At 40.1% G+C, this 26,478-nt stretch overlaps 1 protein-coding gene across 1 annotated transcript in view; it reads right to left on the bottom strand.

Annotated features, from left to right (window-relative positions):
• The window catches only part of NDUFA9 (NADH:ubiquinone oxidoreductase subunit A9), a 30,127-nt gene that overhangs the window by 1,051 nt on the left and 2,598 nt on the right, over positions 1–26,478 (bottom strand). The window contains exons 2-10 of the mRNA XM_079773509.1: positions 23,342–23,512; positions 22,875–22,972; positions 18,757–18,848; positions 17,554–17,695; positions 13,306–13,408; positions 11,489–11,556; positions 9,668–9,744; positions 4,299–4,394; positions 1,771–1,837 (exon numbers count right to left, since the gene is read on the bottom strand). Of these exons, the coding sequence (XP_079629635.1) occupies positions 1,771–1,837; positions 4,299–4,394; positions 9,668–9,744; positions 11,489–11,556; positions 13,306–13,408; positions 17,554–17,695; positions 18,757–18,848; positions 22,875–22,972; positions 23,342–23,512 (914 nt within the window). The remainder of the gene's footprint in view (positions 1–1,770; positions 1,838–4,298; positions 4,395–9,667; positions 9,745–11,488; positions 11,557–13,305; positions 13,409–17,553; positions 17,696–18,756; positions 18,849–22,874; positions 22,973–23,341; positions 23,513–26,478) is intronic.

A 26,478-nucleotide genomic window follows, 5' to 3' on the forward strand; every position in this document is an offset into this window, starting at 1 on the left:
ATACAGGACACCTTGAAATGGTCTTAGCTTTCCACCCTATCAGCTGTCTATTCACATTTGTTCTCCAACGACTATTTTTTCATCTTCTCTACATTTTAGCTTTCGGGTAACATTCAAAGGACAATTTGGCTATTTCTTATTGATAAAAGGTCAACAGGTCTTCAAAGGTAGAGGTGGTATATTATTTTTATTTTATTTTGTGTCCTCCCTAGAAACTTTTATAGGCAGTGGGTGAATGATCAATGAGTCAGACTAGAATGGGAGACAGCAGGCTGGGAAGAGCCAGAGCTCTGGAGTCCAACACACTGCAGAGGGACCAGAGAGACAACAGGAGACAGCTCAAGGCAGTAAGAACGAAGACTCTACCCACTTGAATTAAAGTGGGTAGAGGAGAGACAATTATTTCCTTTACCTTTCTATAAGTTGAAAAATTTAAATACTATTATAAACATTTTCATAACAAGCTGAATGAAAAGGTAGAAAGAGGAGAAGTTGTAAGATCTGGCACGTATTTGAGGGTTGCCAGAATCATACTTGCTGATGGTGTAGAGCTGTGCTCTCCGATACGATAGCCACTAACCAAATTTAAGTTTAACTAAAATTAAATAAAATTCAAAGCTTATTTCTAGAGTCACATAAGCCACATGTCAAGTGTTCAATAGTGACATGTTGCTAGTGGTTACATCTTAGACACTGTAGATCATAAAACATTCCCAGCACTGCAGAAGTTCTATGGGAGAGCATTGATTTAGATCTAGACTGGATGAGAAAGGAAGAAATCCTACATTTTTGACTTGACAAACAGAGCTAATAGTGATACTGTTAATTGTGATGACAGAGGCAGGTTTGCAATTCTATTTATGGACATGTTCTATTTCAGATGACTATAGTATTATCTAAATTGATAAGAGCCCATTGCTGGGTTGGGGGGCAATTCAGGGCTGGAGATAGAACTACAGTTATGAGTTATAGAGCAGCTGGAGCTAGATGAGGGTCATTTAGAGAATAAGCAAAGATGGCAAAAAGCTGAGGAGAGAGCCCTGGGGTCCCCGAACATTTAGAGATCAGGAAGAGAATGACCCAGGAAGGCAGACCGAAAAGCATGGCCCACCCAGAGGAAATCCAAGAGAATGTAGAACTGGCCAGAAAAGAGATGGAAATTCAGGGTTGCAAGAAGAAGAGAGCACCTCATGGATGCAGCAAGATGACGTCAGAAAACTCACTATGGATTTGGCAGAATGGAGATCACAGGCAACCTTGAAAAAAACAATTTTAGGGGAAAAACGGGAATAAAAGCCTGAGTGAAGTGTGTTAAAGAAAGAATGAAGTAAGAAACTGTCAACAGCAGGCACAGAGAGCCCTTCTGAGGAGTTTTGATGCAATGGCACACAAAAACAGGGTGGGAAGGGAGGGTTTTGTCTTTTAAAAAAGAGTGGAGCTCTTAAGCATGTTTGTATGCTGAGGGAAAGGAGCCAACAGAGAAAGAAAAATTAATAGCATCAGAGAAAAAGGAGCAGAGAAACCACACCCTGGAGCAAGCTGAGAGTGGGGGAGTCTGAGTGCACAAGCAGAGGGCTGACCTTTCCAAGAGGGCAAAAGGCAGACAAGAGCATGAAAATAACCCCAGCAAACAAAAACCACTTCTGCCGGTCTCTATAATTGGGTTCCTCTTCAAATTATATAAATCTTTCACCTTTTCCTAACTTACCCATCTATGCAGCTCTCTGCCCAGCATCTATCCAGGCAGATGTTCAACACACTTATACTCACCCGCTCCACTCTATCCCTCGTTGTCCAGGGGTCAAATGGACTGATTTCAAAGAATCGTGCTATCAATCTAGACAAAGGAATAAATATAGCACATGGGGTAAGTGTCTCTGTGCCCAATATTCAAGCTAGCTTATAAGAACCACAGGAAGAGAGACTGCTCTAGAGGCATTTTTCTTTAAAGAAAACCGCCCAGCTCTAGCCGGTTTGGCTCAGTGGATAGAGTGTCGGCCTGTAGACTGAAGGGTCCTGGGTTCAATTCCGATCAAGGGCACATGCCAGAGTTGCCAGCTCGATCCCCAGTGTGGGGGGTGTGCAGGAGGCAGCCGATCAATGATTCTCTCTCATCACTGATGTTTCTATCTCTCTCTCCCTCTCCTTCCTCTCTCTGAAATCAATAAAAATATTTTTAAAAAATAAAGAAAAAAAACGGCCCAGTCGGCGTGGCTCAGTGATTGAGCACCAACCTATGAACCAGAAGGTTCTTCATTCAATTCCTAGTCAGATTACATGCCCATGTTGTGGGCTCGATCCCTAGTGTGGGGTGTACAGCAGGCAGCAGATCAATGATTCTCATTATTGATGTTTCTCTCTCTCTCCCTCTCCTTTCCTTTCTGAAATCAATAAAAATTTAAAAAATTAAAAGAAAGAAAAGAACCAACGTCCTGGCATAACTCTCTGTGAGGTTACCTTTTCTTTCAAGTTAACCCAGCCTGACCGCTGTAACTGCTGCCACTCATTATTCTCTACCAAAGAGACACTAATCTTAAAAAGTAAAATAAAGCTACCACCACCAACAAAACAAACAAAATGATCCAACATTCAGAAGTCTGAAATTCAATCTAATTTAAGCCTCAGACATTCAAATATGCTTCCATTAAGGATGTAGGGCAAGCTGAGTAGTGTGCAAATATTAACAATGCCTACTGTATGCCAAGCATTGTTCTAGGTGTTGGAGATGGATGTGAACAAATAGCAATGCTCCCCCTTCGTGTTTTTTTTTAATTTTTTTTTTTTTATTAATATATTTTATTGATTTTTTACAGAGAGGAAGAGAGAGGGATGATAGAGAAACATCGATCAGCTGCCTCTTGCACAACCCCAACTGGGGATGGGGCCGCAACCAAGGTACGTGCCCTTGACCGGAATCAAACCTGGGACCTTTCAGTCCGCAGGCCGACGCTCTATCCACTGAGCCAAACCGGTTTCGGCTTTTTTTAATTATTTTATTTTTTAAAATTTATTTTTAGAGAGAGAGGAAAGGGAGGAGGAGAGAGAGAGAAAAACATCAATGTGAGAGCATAACATTGATTGGCTACCTCCTGTCACACTCCAAATGGGGATCAAACCCGCAACCAGGGCATGTGCCCTGACTGAGAATTAAACCAGTGACTCTTCAGTGCAGAGGACAACGCCCAACCAACCGAGCCACACCAGCCAGGGCAATGCTCCCCTTCTTAAAGCATTCATTCATTCATTCATTCATTCTCTCCTTAAAAGACTCCTTTTCCAAAACTAATACAAAATGATACTGCATGTAAACTATAATTGAAAAAAAATTTTTTTTTAAAAGACAGAAAGTCAAAACATCACTTTTCTTTGGGTATTTAGGCTTACAAACTCTACATTTTTCACTTAAACATTCTTATTACACTTTTTTAGCCTCCTTGACAAAGTTGTTATTCTGCTGGTTTTTTAAATGCAGGTATTCCTCATGCTCTGTCCTAGCCTCCCTCTTTCACTCACACTACACTCTTCCCTACCTACTTCAGAGTCATTATAAGTATTAAATGAGGAGGAAGTAAAGACAGCCTGAAAATAGAACACTCTCTCTAGGTGTTATCATCACACTACATTCTAACTGACTATTGTTCTGATACCTCAGTTACAGGGCTTAGTGTAACATCTCAAGTGCCTAGTGCGCTGCCTATGACACAGCAGGCATTTGATGAACAAACAAATGAAGGAGTGAACTGCCATGCTGGTTTATAAAAAAATCTGGCAAACTGGATGTGAAAGTGTGTGACATAATTCTGAGCTTCTAAACCTACAAATGGAAGAAATGAACCAAGAAGCAGGGAAATAAGACAAGGCAACCATAGGCCAAGTCTAAACCAACCTAGCTCCTTTCCCCAATTGCATGACCAGAATGGTTTAATAAAGAGGAGTCCCTTTGCCACTTCTGGGTAAGTGATATGAAACAGAGAAACCTGATCTCTCCTTTATCCAACCTGCCAAGTTACTTCTCCACATTAAAACTCAGTGATTTTTAATTGGAGAATTTGAAGAACTGCAGATTTAACCCCTCAACACATCATTTTTCTCATCCACATTAATCTGCATTTCCCTTTCTTAGACGTCTCTGGTTCTTTCCTAGACTAACATCAAGATATTAGGACAACATTCTAGTTAGAGATTACGAGACCACTATAAAGGACATACTCCCTATAACCCTAAGTGAGAGAGCATTATGAACAAATGTATCTAGTTAGCTCTATTTTAGAAGGCACAAAAAGAAGTGCTTTACTTACTGATAGGCAAAACGTGGCAAAGGGTATGGGAGGAAGGGTCTGTGAGCCATACCAAAGACATACTGCACCAGGTCAAAAAGGAGGTATCGATTGGGCCTACGAAAAACAAAATTCAATTATTCAAATTATTTGCACCTACAAATTCACCTTTTTAATTTAACAAAATAACGTTTTTCTTATGAAAAAGGAACACATATGCACTATAGTAAATACAGATTAGCACAAAGGAAAATCATCATAATCACACCAAAGACAATGTTAATATATTCAAAAAAATATATATATATATTCAAAATATATCCTTCTCATCTCCTTATAAATACATTTTTGTTTTTATAAATATAAGATTACAGTTCATCCTATTCTGTAATGTCTTTTTCATTTAACATTAAATCACAATCATCTGTCAATGTCATTATATATTCTAGTGCATGTTAATGCTTGCACATACTGCATGTATAGTAATTATAACTATTTTACCAATTCCCAATTTTTGGATGTTTAAGCTATAAAATATTTTTCTTTTATAAAATAATGCTTTAATAAACATTCTTATTGTAAATATTTGTACTTATCCATAATTATGTGTTTACTAGAGGCCCAGTGCATGAAATTCATGCACTTGGGGGGGAGGGTCCCTCAACTGGGCCTGCACCCTCTTGCAGTCTGGGAGCCCTTGGGGATTGTCCGACTGATGGATTAGGCCCAAGGAGTGGGCTCAAGCCATCAGTTAGACATCCTTAGCGTTGCCATGGCCACTGCCACTGCCGCTGTGCTCGCCAGCCTTGAGCCCAGCTTCTGGCTGTGCGGCACTCCCCCTGTGGGAGCGTACTGATCACCAGGGGACAGCTCCTGCATTGAGCGTCTGCCCCCTGTGGTCAGTGCAGGTCATAGCGACCGGTCGTTCTGCCGTTCGGTCGATTTGCATATTAGCCTTTTATTATATAGGATAATACATTCTAGAAGTAGAACTAGCTAAAAAGTATACTTTGAGAGTTTAAGGCTTTTATTGAATACATCCAAACTGCCTTCCAAAAATGTTATACCGATTTACATAAAATGCTAGTAACCCCCCTCACCAAAAATGAATTTAGTCATTAAAAAATAAACAAAATTTTGTCAATCTGCCAGGTAAAAAAAGGTACCTCAAAGTTTTAATTAGCATTATTTTAATACTAAATATTAATTTTTTTCTTTATATATTTTTGGCCATTTACACTTCCTTTTTTCCTCCTGGGGTCCCTGTCTATAAGACTGATTTGTTAAGAGTTCTTTATATTTTAATAATAAAGTTGGAAATATCTTTTATTGTTTATTCTTTACATTTTAAAGGTTAGGTGTTTTGTGGCATATAAAAGTCTAAACATTTCACTTAAAACTACTGATTTCTTTTATTTTATGGTTTGGCTTTATATTTAGAAAATCCCTCTCCAGTCATCACATAACTTTCCATATACTGTATTTTCTGGCTTATAAAACGACTGGGCGTATAAGATTTTCCTGGGTTAAAAAGTCGTCTTATATGCCGGAAAATACGGTAGTCCAATATATCTAATCCATTATATCTAATCCCATCAATATAGTCCAATATACCGTATCTTCCGGCGTATAAAACGACTTTTTAACCCAGGAAAATCTTATATGCCCAGTCGTCTTATACGCCAGAAAGTACAGTATCTTTACTAATACTTTTACCAATAAGTTGTTATTTTTAAATCCATAACATCAGAACCTTTAGCAATATGTTTTTGTATTATTATAAGGTAAAGATATAACACCATTTACTGAATTATGTAACCTTCCCCCATATTTTTAAATGTTGTCTTTATCACATACCATATTCTTACATATACTTAAGACTGTTTCTGGACTTTATATTCCATTCTCCTGATCTGAATAGTTTTGAACCAGTATAACCTCGCTTTAATAATTATTGTTGCTTCTAATACATTTTAATATCTCTTCACCCACTTTTCTAATCCCTTTTGCATCAGAAAGCCTGTGATAACTCAGTGAAATGAAAGGAATTTAGTGAGAACCTCATCGTTCTGATATTTTCACCCAAAAACAAAACAAATAAAAAGAAAGACAGAAAATGTCAGCTAGGGGACAAAGCCCTTAAATAGTTTTCTTCTAATCCAGAAGGATGTGAAGATCACTGCAGGGCATATAATATATGCTGTGCCAAAGAACAACCTGTAATCTTTTTGATGCCAAGCAATACTGGACTCACAGGCAAACTAATACGTAATATCCTTCCTTTTCAGCTCTTCTAAAGCACTTTTGTGTTCCATTAACAGTGACTTGAGGACTGGTTTAAATGCCCCTGCTCACAGACAAAGGTACACTGTAGCCTGTGTCCCTCCCAGCTTAGATTTCATAGTTATTCCTTCGCAAATATCCTCAGCAAAACCTTGTCCTCCAGCCTCCTCTCCACTATACAGTGTAGCAAAACCCATACTCTGGTTAACCCAAATATTCGCCTTCTCAGTGCCTAAACCACCAGTAAGACAGAGTTGTACAGAAAGTACAACTGGGTGAATGGGCTTCACCTTTGATTTTTGATCACTACCTTCAAATGGAAGACTCAGTTCTGCTTTGCAATCCTACTATTCTCTCCTGGGAGTGCCCTTTTCCTGTTCTCCTAGAACAGTGATGGCGAACCTATGACACGCGTGTCATGCCGAGGATGAAACATTTGCGAAATAATGTTTTTTCCTCAAAGTGACACACTATCCGAGTTATGCTCAGTTTTCTGGCGAAGTTTGACACACCAAGCTCAAAAGGTTGCCCATCTCTGTCCTAGAAAGTACTTCCATCTCTTCTGTGTCCTCAGACTTTCCATACACCTCTCTGATCTGCCCCATTCTTTCAGTGATGATCTCCTCACTTGTCTTTTTACCATTTTCTTAACAGTGTCTTTGGAATACAAAAGTTTTTAATCTTGATCAAGTCTAATTTATCCATTTTTTCTTTTATGGAGTATGCTTTTGTCATATCTAAAAAAAATCTTTGCCTAACCCAAGGTCTAGAAGATTTTTTATTTATCTTCCAAAAGTTTTAACACTTACATTTAGGTCTCTGATATATTTTGAGTTAATGTTTTCATGTATGGTGTGAAGTAAGGGTCAATGTTCATCTTTTTGCATTTGGATATACCAGTACCATTTGCTAAAAAGACTATCTTTCCCCCTTGGAATTGTTATGGCACCTTTGTCAAAAAGCAACCACCCATAAGGTTTATTTCTGGACTATCAAGTCTGTTTCACTGACCTATATGTCTATTTTTATGCCAGTATCACACTTGATAATTGCAGCTTCATAGTAAGTTTTGAAATTACGAAGCTTAACTGCTACAACCTTACAATTCTTTGTCAAAATGGTTTCAGCTACAGTGCTTCTTTTGCATTTCCATGTAGATTTAAAATCAATTTGTCAATATCTGCGCAAAAAAAAAAGCCTGCTGGAATTTTGATAGGATTAAGTTGAAAATATAGATCAGTTTTAGGGAAAGTGCCATTTTAACAATATTGACTCTTCCAATCCATGAAATTTAGGTCTTCCTTAATTTCCCTTAACAATGTTTTGTAATTTTCAGTGTATAGGTCTCTACTTCTCTTGTTAAATTTACACCTAAGTATTTTATTCTTTTTTATGCTATTTTGAATAAAATTATTTTCTTAATTTTATTTTAGATTGTTCATATGCTAACATAGAAAACTGATTTTTTATGTACTGATGTTGAACCTTATGATCTTGCTGAACTTATTAGTTCTCACAGGTGTGTGTGTGTGTGTGCGCGCGTGTGAGACCATAGGTATTTGTTAAATGAACAATAAGCAGAATGGGCCACTATCATATAATTAGTAACTATGAAAAAACTAGAAGCAAAATTCAGGTCTTATGCTTCTGCCTTAACCTCAAAGTGTCAAGGAAACAAGCAAAGTTTTCCCCTGGAACTGAAGAGGCAAAAGAGAAATATAGATGTATTTTTATAATTTCACAAGGAAAAATGCCTACACTGCCAAGTCTAGCATTACTTGACCCATCACTGTGCCAAACAAGTATGACTTACCAGAGGCTAGCAAAGAGACTGAAGTGGCTGGGCAAAGCCAAAGAAAATGGCTAACTTACCCCAGAGCCATCCCCACTGAGCAGTAAGCAAGCAAAGTTTGTAAAGCCATTTCTGTTCATCTGTTCCTTAGTATCCTGGTCTAAGTACCTCTTAATTAAAGCCTGCTGTGTTTGAATCTTGTGTTTTACAAAACCTGTACTAAAAACATGTTTTTGTAAGTGATTTTTCTAGGTCATATAACTGCATGCTAATGTACCAAACTGGGAATTTGAAGAGAGACATACATCTTGCAGCAGCTGGTTGACATGGAAACACACTATAGTCTTTTTATGCACCAAAAAAATTTTTTAACTAAACTTGTAATAATAGTGACACATAAAAATGTATGAATTCATAATCCTGGAAATAAATACTATGCATCTGGTTGAGAGAGAAAAGTGTCTTTTTTGTAGAATCAAATATTAGGAATTAGGCTATCCCTTCATTGTTGAATCAGATTCCCACATGTCACAAAACATCAGGCACCACTAGTTTCCTTCACAGAATGATGGGGTTCTGAGCCAATTGTTAGATGGATCTGGTACTTTTGAACTTGATAGATTAAGTCTTAGTTTTTTAGTTTAGTCAATTCAGTATAAAGGTTCTAAATCTAGCTATGTCATAATTTAACAATTTCAGGAAAGTCAGTTTAACAGTGTCCCATTTTTCTGGAGAGCAAACTTCAACAAAGAGAACATATAACAAAAGATCAGTCTTGCACAGCATTAGCAACTGTACCCTAAACCAGCCATTTTCTACCTTTTGGGGCATTAAGATACTTTAGCAAAATTAATTTGATTTTGCAACTGTACTTACTCCGTAAAAGTATTCTGTGTTTTAGCATTTATAGTAATATCCTTTTATATATTAAAAACATCACTGGAGTGATACAAAACCATCTGTGGTGGTCACGGGACTATGTATATATAATTCTCTAGGGAAGTGGTTCTCGGCCTTTGGTGACAGAAAAATCACTTATTAAAAAGCAGATTCCCAGGTTCCTTCACATTCTGATTTAATATAAGCATTCAGAAGATTCTGATAATGATGGCCTTTGGACAACTCTTTGAGACACACTGGTCTTTGGGCTAAGGGAGTAGGTTTCTGGAATAAATACATAGAAGAAAGAAACCATAAAAATGCAATGAATAATCTGTTAGTGAGTGACATGTTTAGAAATTATTGTTGCTGTAAATCAATGAGTGCTTCATTTTAACAGGTAACACAATTTTAAAGTCAAACTCTAACCACCTACCCAACAAAGGCAAAAGTTTTCCCTCTGGCATCTGGATCCTTAACTGCATTCACAATTCCTTTGGATACATCTACAACCTATAAGAAATTAAAACATGTGTTTAGGTGATTGTTGACAAGAGAGGGAGGGAAATAGAGAGATTCAGGAGAGAGAAAGAAAAAAGAAGAGAGGCAGGAAAGGAGAAAGGGAGGGAAGGAGGGAGAGAAGAAGAAAAGAAGGCCACATCAATCACACACACAGAGACAAACCCATGATAAAATTAAAATAATGGCATGTCTGTTTTCAAAAACTTACTGAAAAACAGACTTCTTAAGAGCTCAAACCATCTTTACATTGGAAGTTTTAAAATACTTTTTCTAGTCAAAGGTATTTATCTTCATACTAGAGGCCCAGTGCACAGATTTGTGATCCAGTGGGGTCCCTCTGCCAGGACTGTGGGGATCGGGCCAAAATCAGCAGTCAGTCTGACATCCCGCTCATCCCGGCCCCACTGTGCCTGCCACCACTCGGTAGTGCTGCCATGGAGGCAGGAGAGGCTCACACCACTGCAGCTGCGTTTGCCAATCGTGAGCCCAGTGTCTGGCACCTGTCAGTCAGCTAAGCAGCGCTCCCACTGTGGGAGCGCACTGACCACCAGAAGGCAGCTCCTGCATTGAGTATCTGCCCCCTGGTTGTCAGTGAGCATCATAGTGACCATTGGACCAGTCACTGGGTCAGTGATGGGCAACCTTTTGAGCTTGGTGTGTCAAACTTCGCCAAAAAACTGAGCATAACTAGGGTAGTGTGTCACTTTGAGGAAAAAACATTATTTCGCAAATGTTTTATCCTCGGCATGCGGCCGCCTCAGTGGCCGCGTGTCATCGGTTCGCCATCACTGTCAGTGTGTTCGGTCGCTTAGACTTTTATATATATATAGATGGCTGTCAGGCCTTCCTGATGTGCCTTTACCCACCATGACTCCAAGCTCCTAACTCTGTTACTAAGCTATCTCAAACTATTAGGCTAAACCACATGGGCTGGCCTACAATTCTACCACTTTGACTTTCAAAAATAATAATTTTATATAGTTTCAAACTGTGGTTTTCAGCCTGGGGTGACTTTGACACCCAAGAGATATTTGGCAAATGCCTAGAGGCAGTTTTAATTGTCACAACTGGGGGGTTGGTAGGGGATGCTACTGCCATCTGGTGGCCAGAAGCCAGAAATACAGCTACAATAGCTCCTACAACAAAGAACTGATTATCTGGCCAAAAATGTCAATAGTGCCACAGTTGAGTGAGAAACTCTAGTTCAATATAATATGGAATCTAACATGCTCTCTCACCTCTGGGTTCCTGTACACACTGTTCCCTCTGCATAGGATACTCTTCCCCAAACTCTTCATCTGATTTACTGTTAATCATTTTTAAGGTCTCACCTGATATGTCATTTCCTCTGAGAGGCCTTTCCTGACCATCAAGTCTAGATTAGATATCCCTCTCACATAACCCTGTAAATCTCTCTCCCAGTCACGGCACTGATCACACTGTATGATCACTGCTTTGCTAATATGCCTCTGATGGAGACCAACTTGAGGATAGCTATTTGTGTGTATATATAGTTAATATCTCTTTATCTGCCATGACATGTACAGTGTGCCTAGTATATTAAGGGTTCAATACATTTTCCTTAAATGAACGAACAAGACATAGAGAATTCATGTCACTCTTAGGTAAACTGAAAGGCAACCAGTTGAAGCAAACTGACAAAGAAGTAAATGACAAGAGTTACAGGATTAGGATAAAACCAGAAAACTGGTCACCCTTCATCCACAGTACTTACATATACTGGTTGTTTCACTGTCTTCTTGCCCAAGGACACAAGAGGAACACCACCAAAACAGCGCATATCTGGCAGAAGAAAGAACTATTCTTAGAATGCCTAAGCTGCTAAAAACCTACCACCTCCAGGTATTCCAGGTTAACATAATCATTTTGCATAACAGAAATAATGAAATAAAGGTAGGTGAGTCTGAGAAAATGAATGAGCAGCCCTTTTCTTTTCAGACAACAGATATGGAAAGTAAAAAGGCTAAATACAGGGTGGGGCAAAGGTAGGTTTACAGTTGTGAGTAGGTGAAACACAGAGTTTATCCTTGTATTATTTGTTAGTATATTATTTTTCATACTCACAACTGTAAACCTACTTTTGCCCCACCCTGGATTTAAGGACACTGAGAGAAAGGGAAACAGGTCAAATGGCTTGGCTACTTGTCTTCTACTCTATACTGCTAAATGTATGACCACTCCTAAGACTGGACTCGAAAACAAAATTGCACCCCATTTTAAGGAGGATATAGCAATCAACAGATCAGTGATATAACGTACATAACCCAGAAAAAGATGCTGTTAAGAATGGGAATTTAGGCCCTGTATGGTGGCTCAGTTGGTTGGCACATTATCCCATGCACCGAAAAAGGTTGTGGGTTTATTCCCTGGTCAGGTTGCATACGGGAGGCAACCTATCAATGTTTCTCTCTCACATTGATGTTTCTCTCTCTCTCTCTCTCTCTCTCTCTCTGTTTTCTCCCTCCCTCCCCCAACTCTACAGTTAATAAAAATATATCCTCAGGTATCCTCAGGTAAAGATTTTAAAAAAAGAATGGGAATTTAGTATATAAAAAATGCAGTATCACAAATACATGGAAAATGGAAATATTATTTAATGTATTGTGCTGAGACAATACTACTTGGGGGAAAAAAGAAATGGTTCACATCTCACCATAAACCAAAACAAATCAAATCCCAAATGGAATAAATGTAAGGGTAAAAAGAGCTTTTCAAAAAATATATAAAAGTAGAAATTATTTATAAGAGCATCAGAAAAAGAATTAAAATACTTAGGAAAAACTTAACCATGTTGGCTAAAGACCTGCACCATGAAAACTATGAAACATTACCAAAAATATTTAAAGACACAAATGAATGAAAAGACATCCCATGTTTGTGAATTGGAAGACAATACTATTAAAATATCAATAGTACCCTAGCCGGTTTAGCTCAGTGGATAGAGCATCAAACTGTGGACCAAAGAGTCCCGGGTTCAATTCCCATCAAGGTCACGTACCTTAGTTGCAGGCCACTGCTCAACCCCTCCTGCTGCATCCCCTGGTCCCCTGTCTGCCAGTCCCCTGTCTGCTGGCAGCCCTGCTCCGCCGCCGCCACTCCCATGTGCTGATGGCGCTGGCCCCGCTCACACTCGCTGAGCAGGGGGAGGTGGAGAAGCCCTCAGGGGTGATTGGCAGCTGCCGCTCACACCCGCTGCCAGTGCCAAGTGATCTGGACCAGCGCTGGCAGTGGCAGCGGGTGTGAGCGGCAGCTGCCAATCACCCCTGAGGGCTTCTCCACCTCCCCCTGCTCAGCGAGTGTGAGCGGGGCCAGCGCCATCAGCACATGGGAGTGGTGGCGGCGGGAGCAGGGCTGCCAGCAGACAGGGGACTGGCAGACAGGGGACCAGGGGACGCGGCGGGAGGGGCTGAGCAGTGGCGCGGAAGATGGGCCGAGACCCGCCCCTATGCCCACTGCAGCCTTGTGGCCCACAGTTCCTTTCAAGGTGCATGAATTTGTGCACTGGGCCCCTAGTTAAGAAAGAATACACACTTGCAAAATAATTGAGGAATCTATCCTCTCGTCCAAAGATGTCTGACGGCTTTATGATAGTGGCTTCTGGAAATGCATCTCTCACTTCTTTCTCTCCAACAGCCTAAAGGAACCAAACAAACAAGAGTTCTGAAATGAGTGAAAAAAGCATCCTTTTTTTTTTCACTATTGGGACACTACTTATATTTCAAAGGTCATATGTTCCTCCAGATTAAAGTAATGGTACTGTTCATAAATCTCAATTACACAGAAAATTTTTAAATCACACATTAAAAAAAGTCCCTGTTTCTTATAGCTCTTGTTGGGTTTCTTCTCATAATTATTATAGGGAAGCTTACACAGAAGGAGAAAAATCAAAGTAGAATTTTTCTAGCCTCCATTTTTCCTTCTAATTACTGATTCTCTGGTTTGTGTCAACAACTTAGCATCCTGCCAGAGAAAGAGCTGTGTGGTTGGCCGGGTAGGTCCTTCATCTTCCTGTCCTCACTTGTTGTCATCTACTCACCTCCTAGACAAGGCCTCTTGTTCAATGCAGATATCAATCTTCCTTTCCACCCCAATTTTCTTTCCACCTAAACCACCACTGTGGGTGACATCAATGCCCAAGTGGACTTGAATCTCTTGTTTCTTGAGCCTCTCAACTCCAACGACCATCTCTTCAGTCCACTTCTGCACTCTCAACTCGGTCAGGACACAGACCATATCAACAACTGGAAGTGCCCTTCTTCTGACACTATATGAAGACACCTTCCTCTCAGAGAACAATTTCCTACACTTCCAGCCTGCTTGTTCTTGCTTATCTATTCCTGACATACTCTGTTTCTCAACCTTTTCAGGAACTCTAGTCCACTGATTCTGCTTTCCTCTATATCAACCCTTCCAAACATCCTTTGTCTCTGATTAGATTCCACAGTCCAACTTTTCAATCACTCTCTTACCAATACTGTAAAATGCCTTGTCATTACTCCACCCACTAGGCAAAATACCAATCCTGGGAGAACCCTATCACTCTCCTTCTCTGAGCCATGAACTCCTTCTGCCTTCAGAGTTGGAAGAAATTAAATAAAAATCACAAATTGGTATCACTATATAGTCATGCACACATAGCATTTTGGTCAGCAACAGACCACTTACACTATGGTGAGCCCATAAGATTACAATGGAGCTAAAAAAAAATTCCCATCATCTAGAGATGGGGTAGCCATCTTAACAACTTAGTGCAATGCATTACTCACATGTCTGTGGTGATGCTGATGTAAACAAACCTACTGCACTGCCAGTCATATAAAATAGTATATACATTTATGTACAGTCCATAATACTTGATAATAATAACAAACAACTGTTACTTGTTTATATATTTACTATACTATACTTTTTATTGTTATTTTAATGTGTACTCTTTCTACTTATATTTTTGCTTGTTCTTGATTTAATCTTGTGTTGTTTGTACAGTAACATGCTGTACAGGCTTGTAGCCTTGAGAGCAACAGGCTATACCATCTAGGTTTGTATATGTGCACTCTACAATGGTCATAAGACAGAATGGCATAACAACGCATTTCTTAGAATGTAACTGTAAGTGACACATGACTGTAAATTCACCAGTTTTAACTGGGTCCTTAACATTTCCCACATATAGTGTTTTCTTATTGTTACTTTACTCTCCCATATTACAATTTCAGACATTTTCTATTCTATTCAAATTTCTCCTTATTTTCCTCCCCCTTTCAGTAAATGACATTACCTGTTAATGCAAAGAGAAGATATACCGCAGGAAAAAAATCACCTCAGTTCTCAGTACTTAATCTACAAACTCAGGTGCATGAACCAACATTTTCTCCTTCCTTCTTACCACATCAGAGGAGCAGTACCACCATCAATGCTTTGGAGCTCACCTCCTTTAACTTTCTCAGGAACCTGCCCCATTTTCTCTCCTATATCTTCAGTCTCAGTCTCTTTACCAGCACCATCCCACCAGCTTTTCAACAATGTCTTTTAAACCAAGATCTTCTACCTTAAAAGAAAAATAATTTTCCAACTTCATGTGACCCTCCAGCCTTCTGTCCATCTGTCCCACACTCCATCCTTTTACCAAACCACCTAAACTACTTGCCCTTACTGTCCCACTGCCTCAGCTCCTACTAACTTCTCACTCACCTTTACTCTGGATTCTGCCCCAATGTTTGCACTCAAACGATTCTAGGTTAAGATCACCGATGGCCTCTATATCAGTAGATCCAAGGTTACTCTAGAGTTCTCACTTACTTGGCTTCTCAGTAGCATCATTAGTAACTACTCCCTCCTTGCAACACTGTCTTCCCTTGGCTTTCATAACCTCACATCTCCTGGTGTCCCTCCTACCTGATCACGTTCACTCTGAGTTCTTTGTTTGTTTTGGTAGTCCTCACCTAGCAGACCACTAATCACTGGTATTCCCCTGGGCCCAGTCCAAAGCTCTCTTCTCAATCCATGTTTCCACCTTATCCCCTCCAACTTATCCCCTCCAACTGTTTCAATTACCAACAAATGCTGGTGACTCCCTAATTTATACCTCGAACCCAGACCTCTCTTCTGAGCTGCAGGATCATAAATCCCATTCATCCCCATTACCTGGACGATTGACACATATATGAAAAGCTACCCAAGTCCAAAACTGAATCATCATCCTCTTCCATTATCCATAAATTGTATTTCTCAATCTTTGCTGCACACTGAAATTATCTAGGGAGAGTTTAAAAATACTGATGCCAAATTGTATTCCAATGGATTCTATTTGAATTGATCTCAGTGCGGCTTGGGCATCAGGATTTTTCAAAGCTCCTTCAGTGATTCTAATGTGTAGCTATGGTCAAGAACCAATGCCCTAAAGCTTAGTTACAAATGTTTCTCATCTTATTCAATAGCACCACTGTCCACCCAGTGGTTTAAGCCAAAGAGCTGGACATATTTGACTCTTCCCTCTTTCTCACCACTGACTTCCCCTGCCCTGTCGCTTCCAAACAATCATGAATTCAGATGATTCTATAAATGCCAGGGCAGAGGCAGGCAGTGTGAACTTTCTCTCTCTAGTGTAGTATGAAAATATGAAGCCTAGGGTACTGTCAGGCAGTTTTGTGAGTATGAAACACACACACACACACACACACACACACACACACACACACAGAATCACAGAGAAACAAAGCTGAAGCCCTCACGAACCTTGGCAACAATATGGCTAAGGTTTCCTACTGCTGGCTTTTTCAGATATGTGGACCTCTGAGTTCCTTTTTGTTTAAGACAGTTTACGCTGAATTTTCTGATGCTAGTAATTAAAAGCGCCCTCTCCCCTCCATTATAGGCTCCCACAGCTATTTTGTAATACCTGGTACATCAGGAATTATTTTCCTCAATGGACTAGAAACTAGATATGGGCTAAGACCATGTCTGTTTTATTTACTCCTATATCTCCAATGCCTAATACAATGTAGCACATAGTAGATGCTTTATAAACAATTTGTTCAATAAAGGAATGCAGTGGGTTGAAAAGTTGGAGCCACTGTCAAGGACCTCTGGTCATTCTCAGTCTTCAGATCACCCCTTCAGATGTAGCACAAGGTCATAACTATACAAGGGGTTTGAGAAAACAAGATGATCCTGTAACCTTGGTAGGTGACACAGGTATGACTCTTTCGGGCAGGAATCATACTCTACCATTTTTGTTTACTGTGTAATTCTATTATGCCCCAAGAAACTGCATTTTAGAGGATAATAATATGGTCTATCCATCTCTGAAGTCCCTTAGCGTAGTTCCCTGCAAATAGAAGGCACTCAACCAAAATGGCAGAACACAATGCACACGCACATGCTCCCTCACACAAATCTAATTCTGTTATGGAGAATTAAAAACCACTTTTAATCCTGGATATGTCAATGAGAAACCCTGAGTGAAAACTTAACCCTTTGCACTCGCTTGCTTTTTTCTCGATTCCTTTATTCTACTCGGGATTTAATTTTTTAAATACCCCAGATTTTACAAAGCGCGGCAGTAGAATAAAAAACTGGAGTTTCTTTTCATACAAACTTATTTACTTGGATTTTTTTATATTTCAAATTATTGATACATTCAAAGAGTATAAAAAGAGCTGCTACCGATGCTGTGTCGAGTCACACTCGACATCCGAGTGCAAAAGGTTAACTCATGTTTCAAAGGGGCCAGGAAACTCAGGCTCTGTGAACCACTTCCCAAATCAACTGGTTACTTACCTTATTTCTCAGATATCGAGAAGTACTTTTAATATCAGCATTCAGATGTGAAATGTGAATAAATTTTTCAATTCCGGCTTCCTTGGACGCCTGAGCAATTGCTTGGGGAATTTTTACAAAAACATCCTCAAAATCAAAGTTTCTAGAAGAAAAGGAGATCGGCTAAGAACACTTAACTCAGGATTTCAAAGCTTTCTGTTAGTAAGCTGATTTTCATACTAGTGCTGGAATTCATAATATCTGAACTGTAAAACAGCAATGATTTCACCCAAAATGAAACTTAATTACTTTATTTTACTGCTCACTGTTATTACTATATATATGATTCAAGGTTTACTAATGTTATAAATCAGCATGCATAATGTTTTGTGTCCTCAACAAATTCCAAGGCTGAGGGCCTTGAAAAAAATCTGTCTGCACTGTTTGGGTAGGGATGAGGAAAGCACCGGAACCAGGGAAATCACTTTTTATACTAGGCCTTTGTTTCTCTCAGGGTTAAAAAGAACAGTCAGTCACCAGTTTAATCCAACAACATTTACTAAATGCTTACTCTATTTTACACTGTTAGTCACTCTGGTAGGTATAATGCTGACTAAGACCCTCCAAGTCATCAAAGTACTTAAGAGCATTTGATGAGGTAGACATATATAAACAAATCTAAGTCAAACTTTAGTAAATGCTACAAAAACAGGTCTGAATAAAGTTTTGTGGAATTACAGGTTTTAAACATTAGTTGTTGATAAACAACTCACACAAGAACTGTTCAAACCAGTACTCATGCCATCTTCAGTTAACAATGTGGAGAACAGATCTAGAACATTGTCACACTGGAAAACACAATGGTCACCTTGTTGACAGTTGAACAGGCAAAATTCTACCAAACCCCATCCCAGCTGGAAAGATCCAAGCACAGGACCAGTATTGGTCATCCTGTCCAGTTGATGACACGGACCACACTGACACAATCATATATACTTCTTATGGGTTGCACATCACACTGCTTTCTTATACCAAACTTATGCAACTAAATCCCCTAAGGGGAAGGAGGGTTGCTATGTATGCAAATGGTTAGTATGTAAATGGTTGCCTATTGATGAACTGATTTAAAATGTCATCACTACAATGCTTAACATACAGACAGTGCCCAACAAGAGTCTACAGAACCCTAAGACAGCTTACACAAAGAAATGAGTTAAGACTTACTTGGTTTCCCAGTCTCGCCCAACAAGATTGATGACCACATTGCTGTGCTCGACTGCTCTTCGGATAGAATCTTTGTTTCTCGCATTCCATTCCTATAATAGCAATAGCCAATCAAGTAAAAACATAAGGGGTGTACCCTAGCACTTAATCTTTCTGTAGGGCCCCACCCTCATCCCCCGGCAAATTTCAAGATGGGCCATATGTTGTAGTCACAATACAGTGAGATCTCAAACCCCTGCTGATTCTCTGACTCTTCTGGAGACTAATAGTTGAAAGTCCACTTTATTCAGGTAATCAAATGGTAGAACTAGTAAAAAAATGCTATTCATTTTTAAAAATAAAATGATTTGAGTGAAAGACACAGAGAGAGAGAGAGAGAAACATCCATTTATTGTTCCACCTATTTATGCATTCATTGGTTGCTTCTTGTCTGAGCTCTGACTAGGGATCGAACCCACAATGTTGGTGTATCAGGACGATGCTCCAAATGAGATACCCACCCAGGGAAAAATGTTCTTCATTTTTAATGGTACACATCAATTTTTGTCCACCCAAATGCCACATGTCTGTAAAGGAATCCAGTAATCAAGTCTCCCTTCCTGAAATATAGCTGAACAACCAAGTGTCATCTGGGATATAAACTGATTTTCCCTTTTTAGCAGCAATCAGTTACAGACTGAAGATAAAGAGGGTCTATTAAAGGCTAATAATAAATTGGGAACATTCATAATAATTTTTCATATTTTTTAAGCTCTTTTCTCTTTATAATCCCAAATCTAGTCATTTCTACTTTAAAGACATGAAAACAACACTCAAAGAGAAGTGACCTGCCTAAAACTCCAGATTAAGCCAATAGCAGAATTTGATGTAGAACTACACTTCTGAGCATCAGTTAGGACTTCAGTAAGATTGATGATTCTTATCCAAAATAGTGACTAGGAATTCAATAACCTCAGACAAAGGTATAGAGTTTTCTATATTACAATGAAACTGAATTTTTAAAGCATTTCAATAAAAGATAATTAAGAATTTCATAGAGTCAAATATTAAGTGTGTATGCATGAATGAATGGAATGGAAAGGAGAGTGAAGGGAAGAGAAAAGGGAAAAGAGAAAGGAGGATGGAGGCAGAGAGAACAAGTGAACATGAGCAAGCATACTCAAATGCCTGTGTAATTTAGAAAAGAGTGAACGGGCTATAGATATCAGGTTCAAAAGCAAAAGAACAAAGCCATAACTAGGAAAAACTAGTTCTGATGGAGAGTGGGGTGGAAGAGACAGTACAGAATGACAGCTTTGGAGTCCGACAGGAATGCAAATTCCAGTTTGCCATTTACTAGCTGTGGACAAATGATCTCTCCAAGCTCCATGTAAAATCTGAAAATATGGCCAAACTCGTGGGTTTGCCATAAAGATTAAGTAAACTATGCATAAAATCTACAGCACAGTGACTGACATACTCATCTAAAAAAAGCAGCTCTACACATAAAAAGCTAAAAAAAAAAAAAAAAAAAAAAGGATTTTTCAGCCAAGATGGAAAGAATGGGAGAGGAAGAATATAAAAAATAACTCAAAGTTTAAAAATTATGGCAGAGTCTGGCTACTACAAATTCAGGCAGAATTTCCCACAACCTCTTCAGATTCAATAATTAACTAGAGTAACTCACAGAACTCAGGAAAGTGCTATACCTATAACAGCCATACTATATAATAAAGAGGTAATATGCAAATTGACCATCACACCCTCACACAAGATGACCACCCCCATGTGGTCACAAGATGGCCACCACAAGATGGCCGGCAGGGGAGGGCAGTTGGGAGGGACCAGGCCTGCAAGGGAGGGCAGTTGGGAGTGATCAAGCCTGCAGGGGAGGGCAGTTAGGGGTGACCAGGCCGGCAGAGGAGGGAAGTTGGGGGTAACCGGGCCTGCAGGGGAGGGCAGTTGGGGGGGACCAGACCTGCAGGGAAGGGCAGTTGGGGGGAACCAGGCCTGCAGGGGAGGGCAGTTGTGGGGGGGGGGGGGCGGCAGGCCTGCAGGAGAGGGCAGTTGGGGGGTACCAGGCCTGCAGGGGAGGGCAGTTGGTAGCAACCAGGCTGGCAGGGGAGGACAGTTAGGGGCGATCAGGCTGGCAGGGGAGGACAGTTAGGGGTGACCAGGCCAGCAGGGGAGGGCAATTAGGAGCAATAGGGCCAGCAGGGGAGCAGTTAGGTGTCAATCAGGCTGGGGAGTGGTTAGGAGGGTGATCAGGCTTGCAGGCAGAAGTGGTTAGGGGCAATCAGGCAGGCAGGCAGGCGAGCAGTTTGGAGCCAGCAGTCCTGGATTGTGAGAGGGATGTCCGAATGCCCATTTAGGCCCGATCCTGGTGGGCCTAAATGGGCAGTCGGACATCCCTCGAAGGGTCCCAGATTGGAGAGGGTGCAGGCTGGGCTGGAGAGGGTGCAGGCTGGGCTGAGGGACACACCCCCTGTGCACAAATTTCATGCACCGGGCCTCTAGTTAACTGCATAAATGGCCCTAGAATGAGGCTTGGAGAGAAGGAATCAAAAGGAAACCAGACTCCCAAGGCTCAGGCCCAAGAGCCCTAGTCAGATCAAGTAACCATTCAGGGAGCAGTTTCAAACAGAAACTGAAGCAAAGAAATCAGAACCCCACACCCAATATGGTCCATCCTTCTAAAAACCAACAACAAAAACATAGTGAATCCCTCCTCCTCAATTTTGCTTTCCCTGGACTTCCCCTTTCATAATCATTATTGTCTTCAAAGTTATGTGTTTAGTGCCTGTATTCCCTAAGACTGTGAGCTCCCCCTGGACTTGTTCATCAAGATATGCTCAGAGCTTAGCTCAATGCCAGGCACACAGCAGACACTCAATAAGCATCTACGGAAAGAATGAAATAAGTAATATAGCTCAATTCTAATGACTCTCTACATTTGCAAGCCAGTAGCTACAGAATTTCACCCACACTTGTGTAATATTTTTATTTTGAGCATTGACAAAGTAACCAATAATCTTAAGTTACAAAGAACTAGGAAAAAGCTAAGCTCCTGTAACTACATTAACAAGAGGATATTTGAAAATAAGATTTTGGAAAAGAAAAACACTTTAGAAACACGAAATTTCCAATATAAATATAGTCTGTGAACATTCAGTAAAGAATAAATAAAATGCCATTAAAGTAAGTCAATATTTAAAGAGATCACAAATCATCTATAAAAAAATAATATCAGATATTAAGGATATTTACCAAATATATTTTTAAAGGGGAACATGTGCAAATGGAAAAGCTCAGTTCCACGCATGATGATGAAAATAAGAAAAGTTAGCTAAAAGAACAGTAGGCCCAAACATCAAAGCCCAGTGTTTCTCAGTAGGAAAACTGCAGACATTTTGGGCAGCCCATTTCTTTGTGAAAAGGAACTGTCCTGTGCACTGTAAGATATTTAGCATCTCTGTCCCCTACCTAATAAACCAGTAAGATCTCCAGTCACTGACACACCAAAAGGGCCCACATATTTTTAAGCATCCCTTGAAGGGTCTCCCCCACCCCATTCCCCATCCCTCTGCCCATTGGCAACTACTAATGTAAAGGAAGAACCTGATATATTGATTATTTTCTTCATACTACATTTTTGAAATCTGGGGTGTATTTTACACTTAACAGTGCATCTCAATTCTGACTAGTCACATTTCATGTGTTCAATAGCCATATGTGACTAGTGATTACCATATTGGACAGCATAGGTTTAGGGCAGGGGCTGGCAAACTATGACCCACAAATAAATCTAGTCTATAGTTCAATTTTGTAAATAAAGTTTTATTGGAACACAGTCACCCCTATTCTTTCACATATTGTCTATAGCTGCTTTTGAGCTACAAGGGCAGAGTTGAGTAATTATGGCAAAGACCCTATGACTCTCAAAGCCATATTTACTATGTGGAGCTTTACAGAAAAAGTTTACCAACTGCTAGACTAGTTTTCAAAAATGCCCTGTGAATACTAGTAGAGGATGCCTTTGGTCCACGCTAAAATGAAACTGCTGCTTTATTAACTGCCTCTCTTTCCTAAAAATGACCTCATAGTCATTTACATGTGTAATCAGTAATACAGGCTCTTACCAGAAAGATAATCTGGCCCAGGTCACCCATAGGACGAAGGTGCATGTAGTCATATGTATCACACCGATAGGGTATGATTACCTGTGACCCCATACGCCCTAAAAGAGAATGGATTGAGACAAGGATCAATGTTAACATAATATGAAAACATTATATGACAGTGATATGGTAAATATTTAAATGCCAGTACATATGAATTGACACTATCTATAACAAAAAGTGTATTTTGGCATGTCAGAGATGCCATAACTTTTCAGAGTCCCCTATTCCCATTTTAGCATCATATAGGAAGTGTGAGGAAGTATGGATGTGCTCACAATGCTCACAGTAGACCAAAATTACATAAATCCAAGACAGGAGTCATTCAGAACACTGTTAAAAAGAAAAGAAACATAGCTCCTGGCTTCTCATTAGGTAACCCTAACAAGTGGCACTGGAGTCTACTAAACTCCAGGAACTTTACTTACCAAGATGGTTGACAACATATCGGCCCAGGAATCCTGTTGCTCCAAACACAGTGGCCACCACCCCACTGACTGAGGAACGCCCACTTCTCCCGTGAGGTATGAGTGCATGGTGAAGCTGGCGCTGGGGTGGGCCATGAAGCACGGCTGTGGCTAATGCAGTAATAGAAGAACCTTAAACAAAAGCCCAGAATATACAAAAATGGAAAGTATTAATATAACAGTGACTATGAATGAATACAACAAATAGCTCATTTTCCTAGGAACCTATAACATTATTTGCTATCAGTATTTTCATTTACTTAGGTTAAAGCTTATGTTAACTTTAAATTAATTTAATTACCAGCATTACTGCTCTTGCTCTTTGGGGCCAGTATTAAGTAAAATAAGGGTTACTTTGAACACAAGCAATACAATTGATCGATAACTGAGACAACTACTAGGTGACTAATGAGCAAGTAGCTATACAGCATGGATATGCTGGACAAAGGGATGATTCACATAAGATGTGGTATATAAAGACAATGGAATACTACTTCGCCATGAGAAAGGATGAAATACTGTCATCTGGCAGCATGGAGAACAGCATGAGATTTCATCATGCTACTGAAAATGATGCACAATTTAAAACTTATGGATTGTTTATTTCTGGAATTTTCCATTTAATATTTTCAGACTGGAGGGCAATTAACACTGTGGAAAGCAAAACTGTAGATAAGGGTAGGGGGTGTCTACTGGTGTTAGCTCTATCAAGCAATGCTGAAAAGTGAAGTAGCATGAGGACAGAGTACTATGGGATCTAGAAAATGTTGGCTGTAAATGGCCTTAACAAGAGAAATTTTATTGGAATAGTAGGAATTAAAGCCTGAATGGAGCAGGCAAAAGAGAAAATGTGAAGAAAGGAAATGGTAAAAGGAGTGGTGACAATCTTTTGAGGCGATCTGATATAAAGGGGCAAAGAAAAATAGGACTAGAGTAACATGAAGACAAGGAAGGTAGCTTTTTTTTAAATACGAGATATTATAGCATATGCTAAAGGAAATGACCCAGTTGATGAGAAAAATTAATGATGCAAAAGAGGGAATGAATAGATAAGAGAGGATGGCCATAGGTCAGAGCTGAAGGAAGTCATCTGGAGAGAAGGCAGAGAATTATCACAGATTTTTGTGGTGGGAAAAAGATTTTCTCATCTGATTCCTTGATTTCTCTGTAAAGCAGAGAATGAGACAGAATCACATGTTAAAAGCTTTAGAAGACTGATGATGTTAAATAATTGTTATAAAGAAAGGGAAAGCAAATTCCCTATGGAAATGGTACTGTTGAATATCTACTTTGTATTCTATTGAAAAATCTACTTTGAGATTTGTATTCATGAATTTAAAATAAGGCCAGTCAGTTCTTTCGATGTTTTCCCTCGCTCAGTTCTCCACTGCTCAGGGGCAGGCAGGAAGTACATGGAAAGTTTGGTTTAGTCAGTGTTGACTTTTTTGCTGACAAAGGGAGATGGGCTGGAGAGTTGAGAATGTATGAAAAGGAATTATTAAAATTATGATTAAGGCAGGAAGTGAGGGCATAGGATAAAGGACACTCAATAAGATAGGAACAATTGCCCTAACCGGTTTGGCTCAGTGGATAGAGCGTCAGCCTGAGGACTGAAAGGTCCCAGGTTCGATTCTGGTCAAGGGCATGTACCTTGGTTGCGGGCACATCCCCAGTAGGAGGTGTGCAGGAGGCAGCTGATTGATGTTTCTCTCTCATTGATGTTTCTAACTCTCTCTCCCTCTCCCTTCCTCTCTGTAAAAAATCAATAAAATATATATATTTTAAAAAAGATGGGAACAATTACTGGACTCAAAGAATTAAGACCACAAAAGATTGTTATGAGGATCAGAATAAATGTACATAAGGCATCCAGCACATTACCTAACTCACATTTGGCGTTACATGAATAATAGCTGTTTTCATTTATTACTACTTCAAAATGCCTCAGAAGGTAATATTACACTAACCTCACATGGTTATTTCTTTTTTCAACAATTATGGGCCAAGAACTATTCTAGAAACTGTGACTAGTATAGTAAAAAAAGACAAAGTCCCTAGCCTCAAGGAGCTAACATTTTAGAGGGTTGTATGGGTATTAATAATATATTGGTAAGTGCCTTGATCATATAGGTGCTCAATAAATATGTTATTACCCTCTTTGGTTCCAGCCTCTCCATTTTCTTCCATTTATTATGAACATCATTAGGAAAGTAATGTTATTTATTCTTTATATTATTTCTCTGTTCAAAAACCTACATTGGTTTCCTACTGTAATCCTATCTAATAAAAGAGTAATATGCAAATTGACTCTCACTCCAACACACAAGATGGCCGCCCCCATGAGGTTAAAGATGGCCACCCCATGTGGACACAATATGGCCGCCACAAGATGGCCAGCAGGGGAGGGCAGTTGTGGGAGATCAGGCCAGCAGGGGAGGGCAGTTGGGAGGGGTCAGGACTGCAAGGGAGGGCAGTTGGGGGCGATCAGGCCTGCAGGGGAAGACAGTTGGGGGGTGACCAGGCCTGCAAGGGAGGGCAGTTGGGGGCGATCAGGCCTGCAGGGGAAGACAGTTGGGGGGTGACCAGGCCTGCAAGGGAGGGCAGTTAGGAGTGACTAGGCCAGCAGGAGAGGGCAGTTAGGAGCAATCCGGCTGGCAGGGGAGCAGTTAGGGGTCGATCAGGCTGACAGGGGAGTGGTTAGAGGGTGATCAGGCTGGCAGGCAGAAGCAGTTAGGGGCAATCAGGCAGGCAGGCAGGCGAGTGGTTGGGAGACAGCAGTCCTGGATTGTGAGAGCGTTCCCAGATTGGAGAGGGTGCAGGCTAGGCTGAGGCACATGCCCCTTCCCCCCCCCTCCCCCCGCCCCCCCGCATGCACAAATTTCATGCACCAGGCCTCTAGTATCTAAATAAATTGTCTCCAAACATACTTACTTGCATACTGCATTATTTTTTAAGTATTTATTTATAAATTACACACATGTTCTAAGTACTCCAATGGTATAGACCAGGGGGTCCTCAAACTTTTTAAACAGGGGGCAAGTTCACTGTCCCTCAGACCATTGGAGGGCCAGACTATAGTTTAAAAAAAACTATGAACA

This window comes from Cnephaeus nilssonii (assembly GCF_951640355.1).
Source record: "Cnephaeus nilssonii genome assembly, chromosome: 6".
NCBI classification, from domain to species: domain Eukaryota; kingdom Metazoa; phylum Chordata; class Mammalia; order Chiroptera; family Vespertilionidae; genus Cnephaeus; species Cnephaeus nilssonii.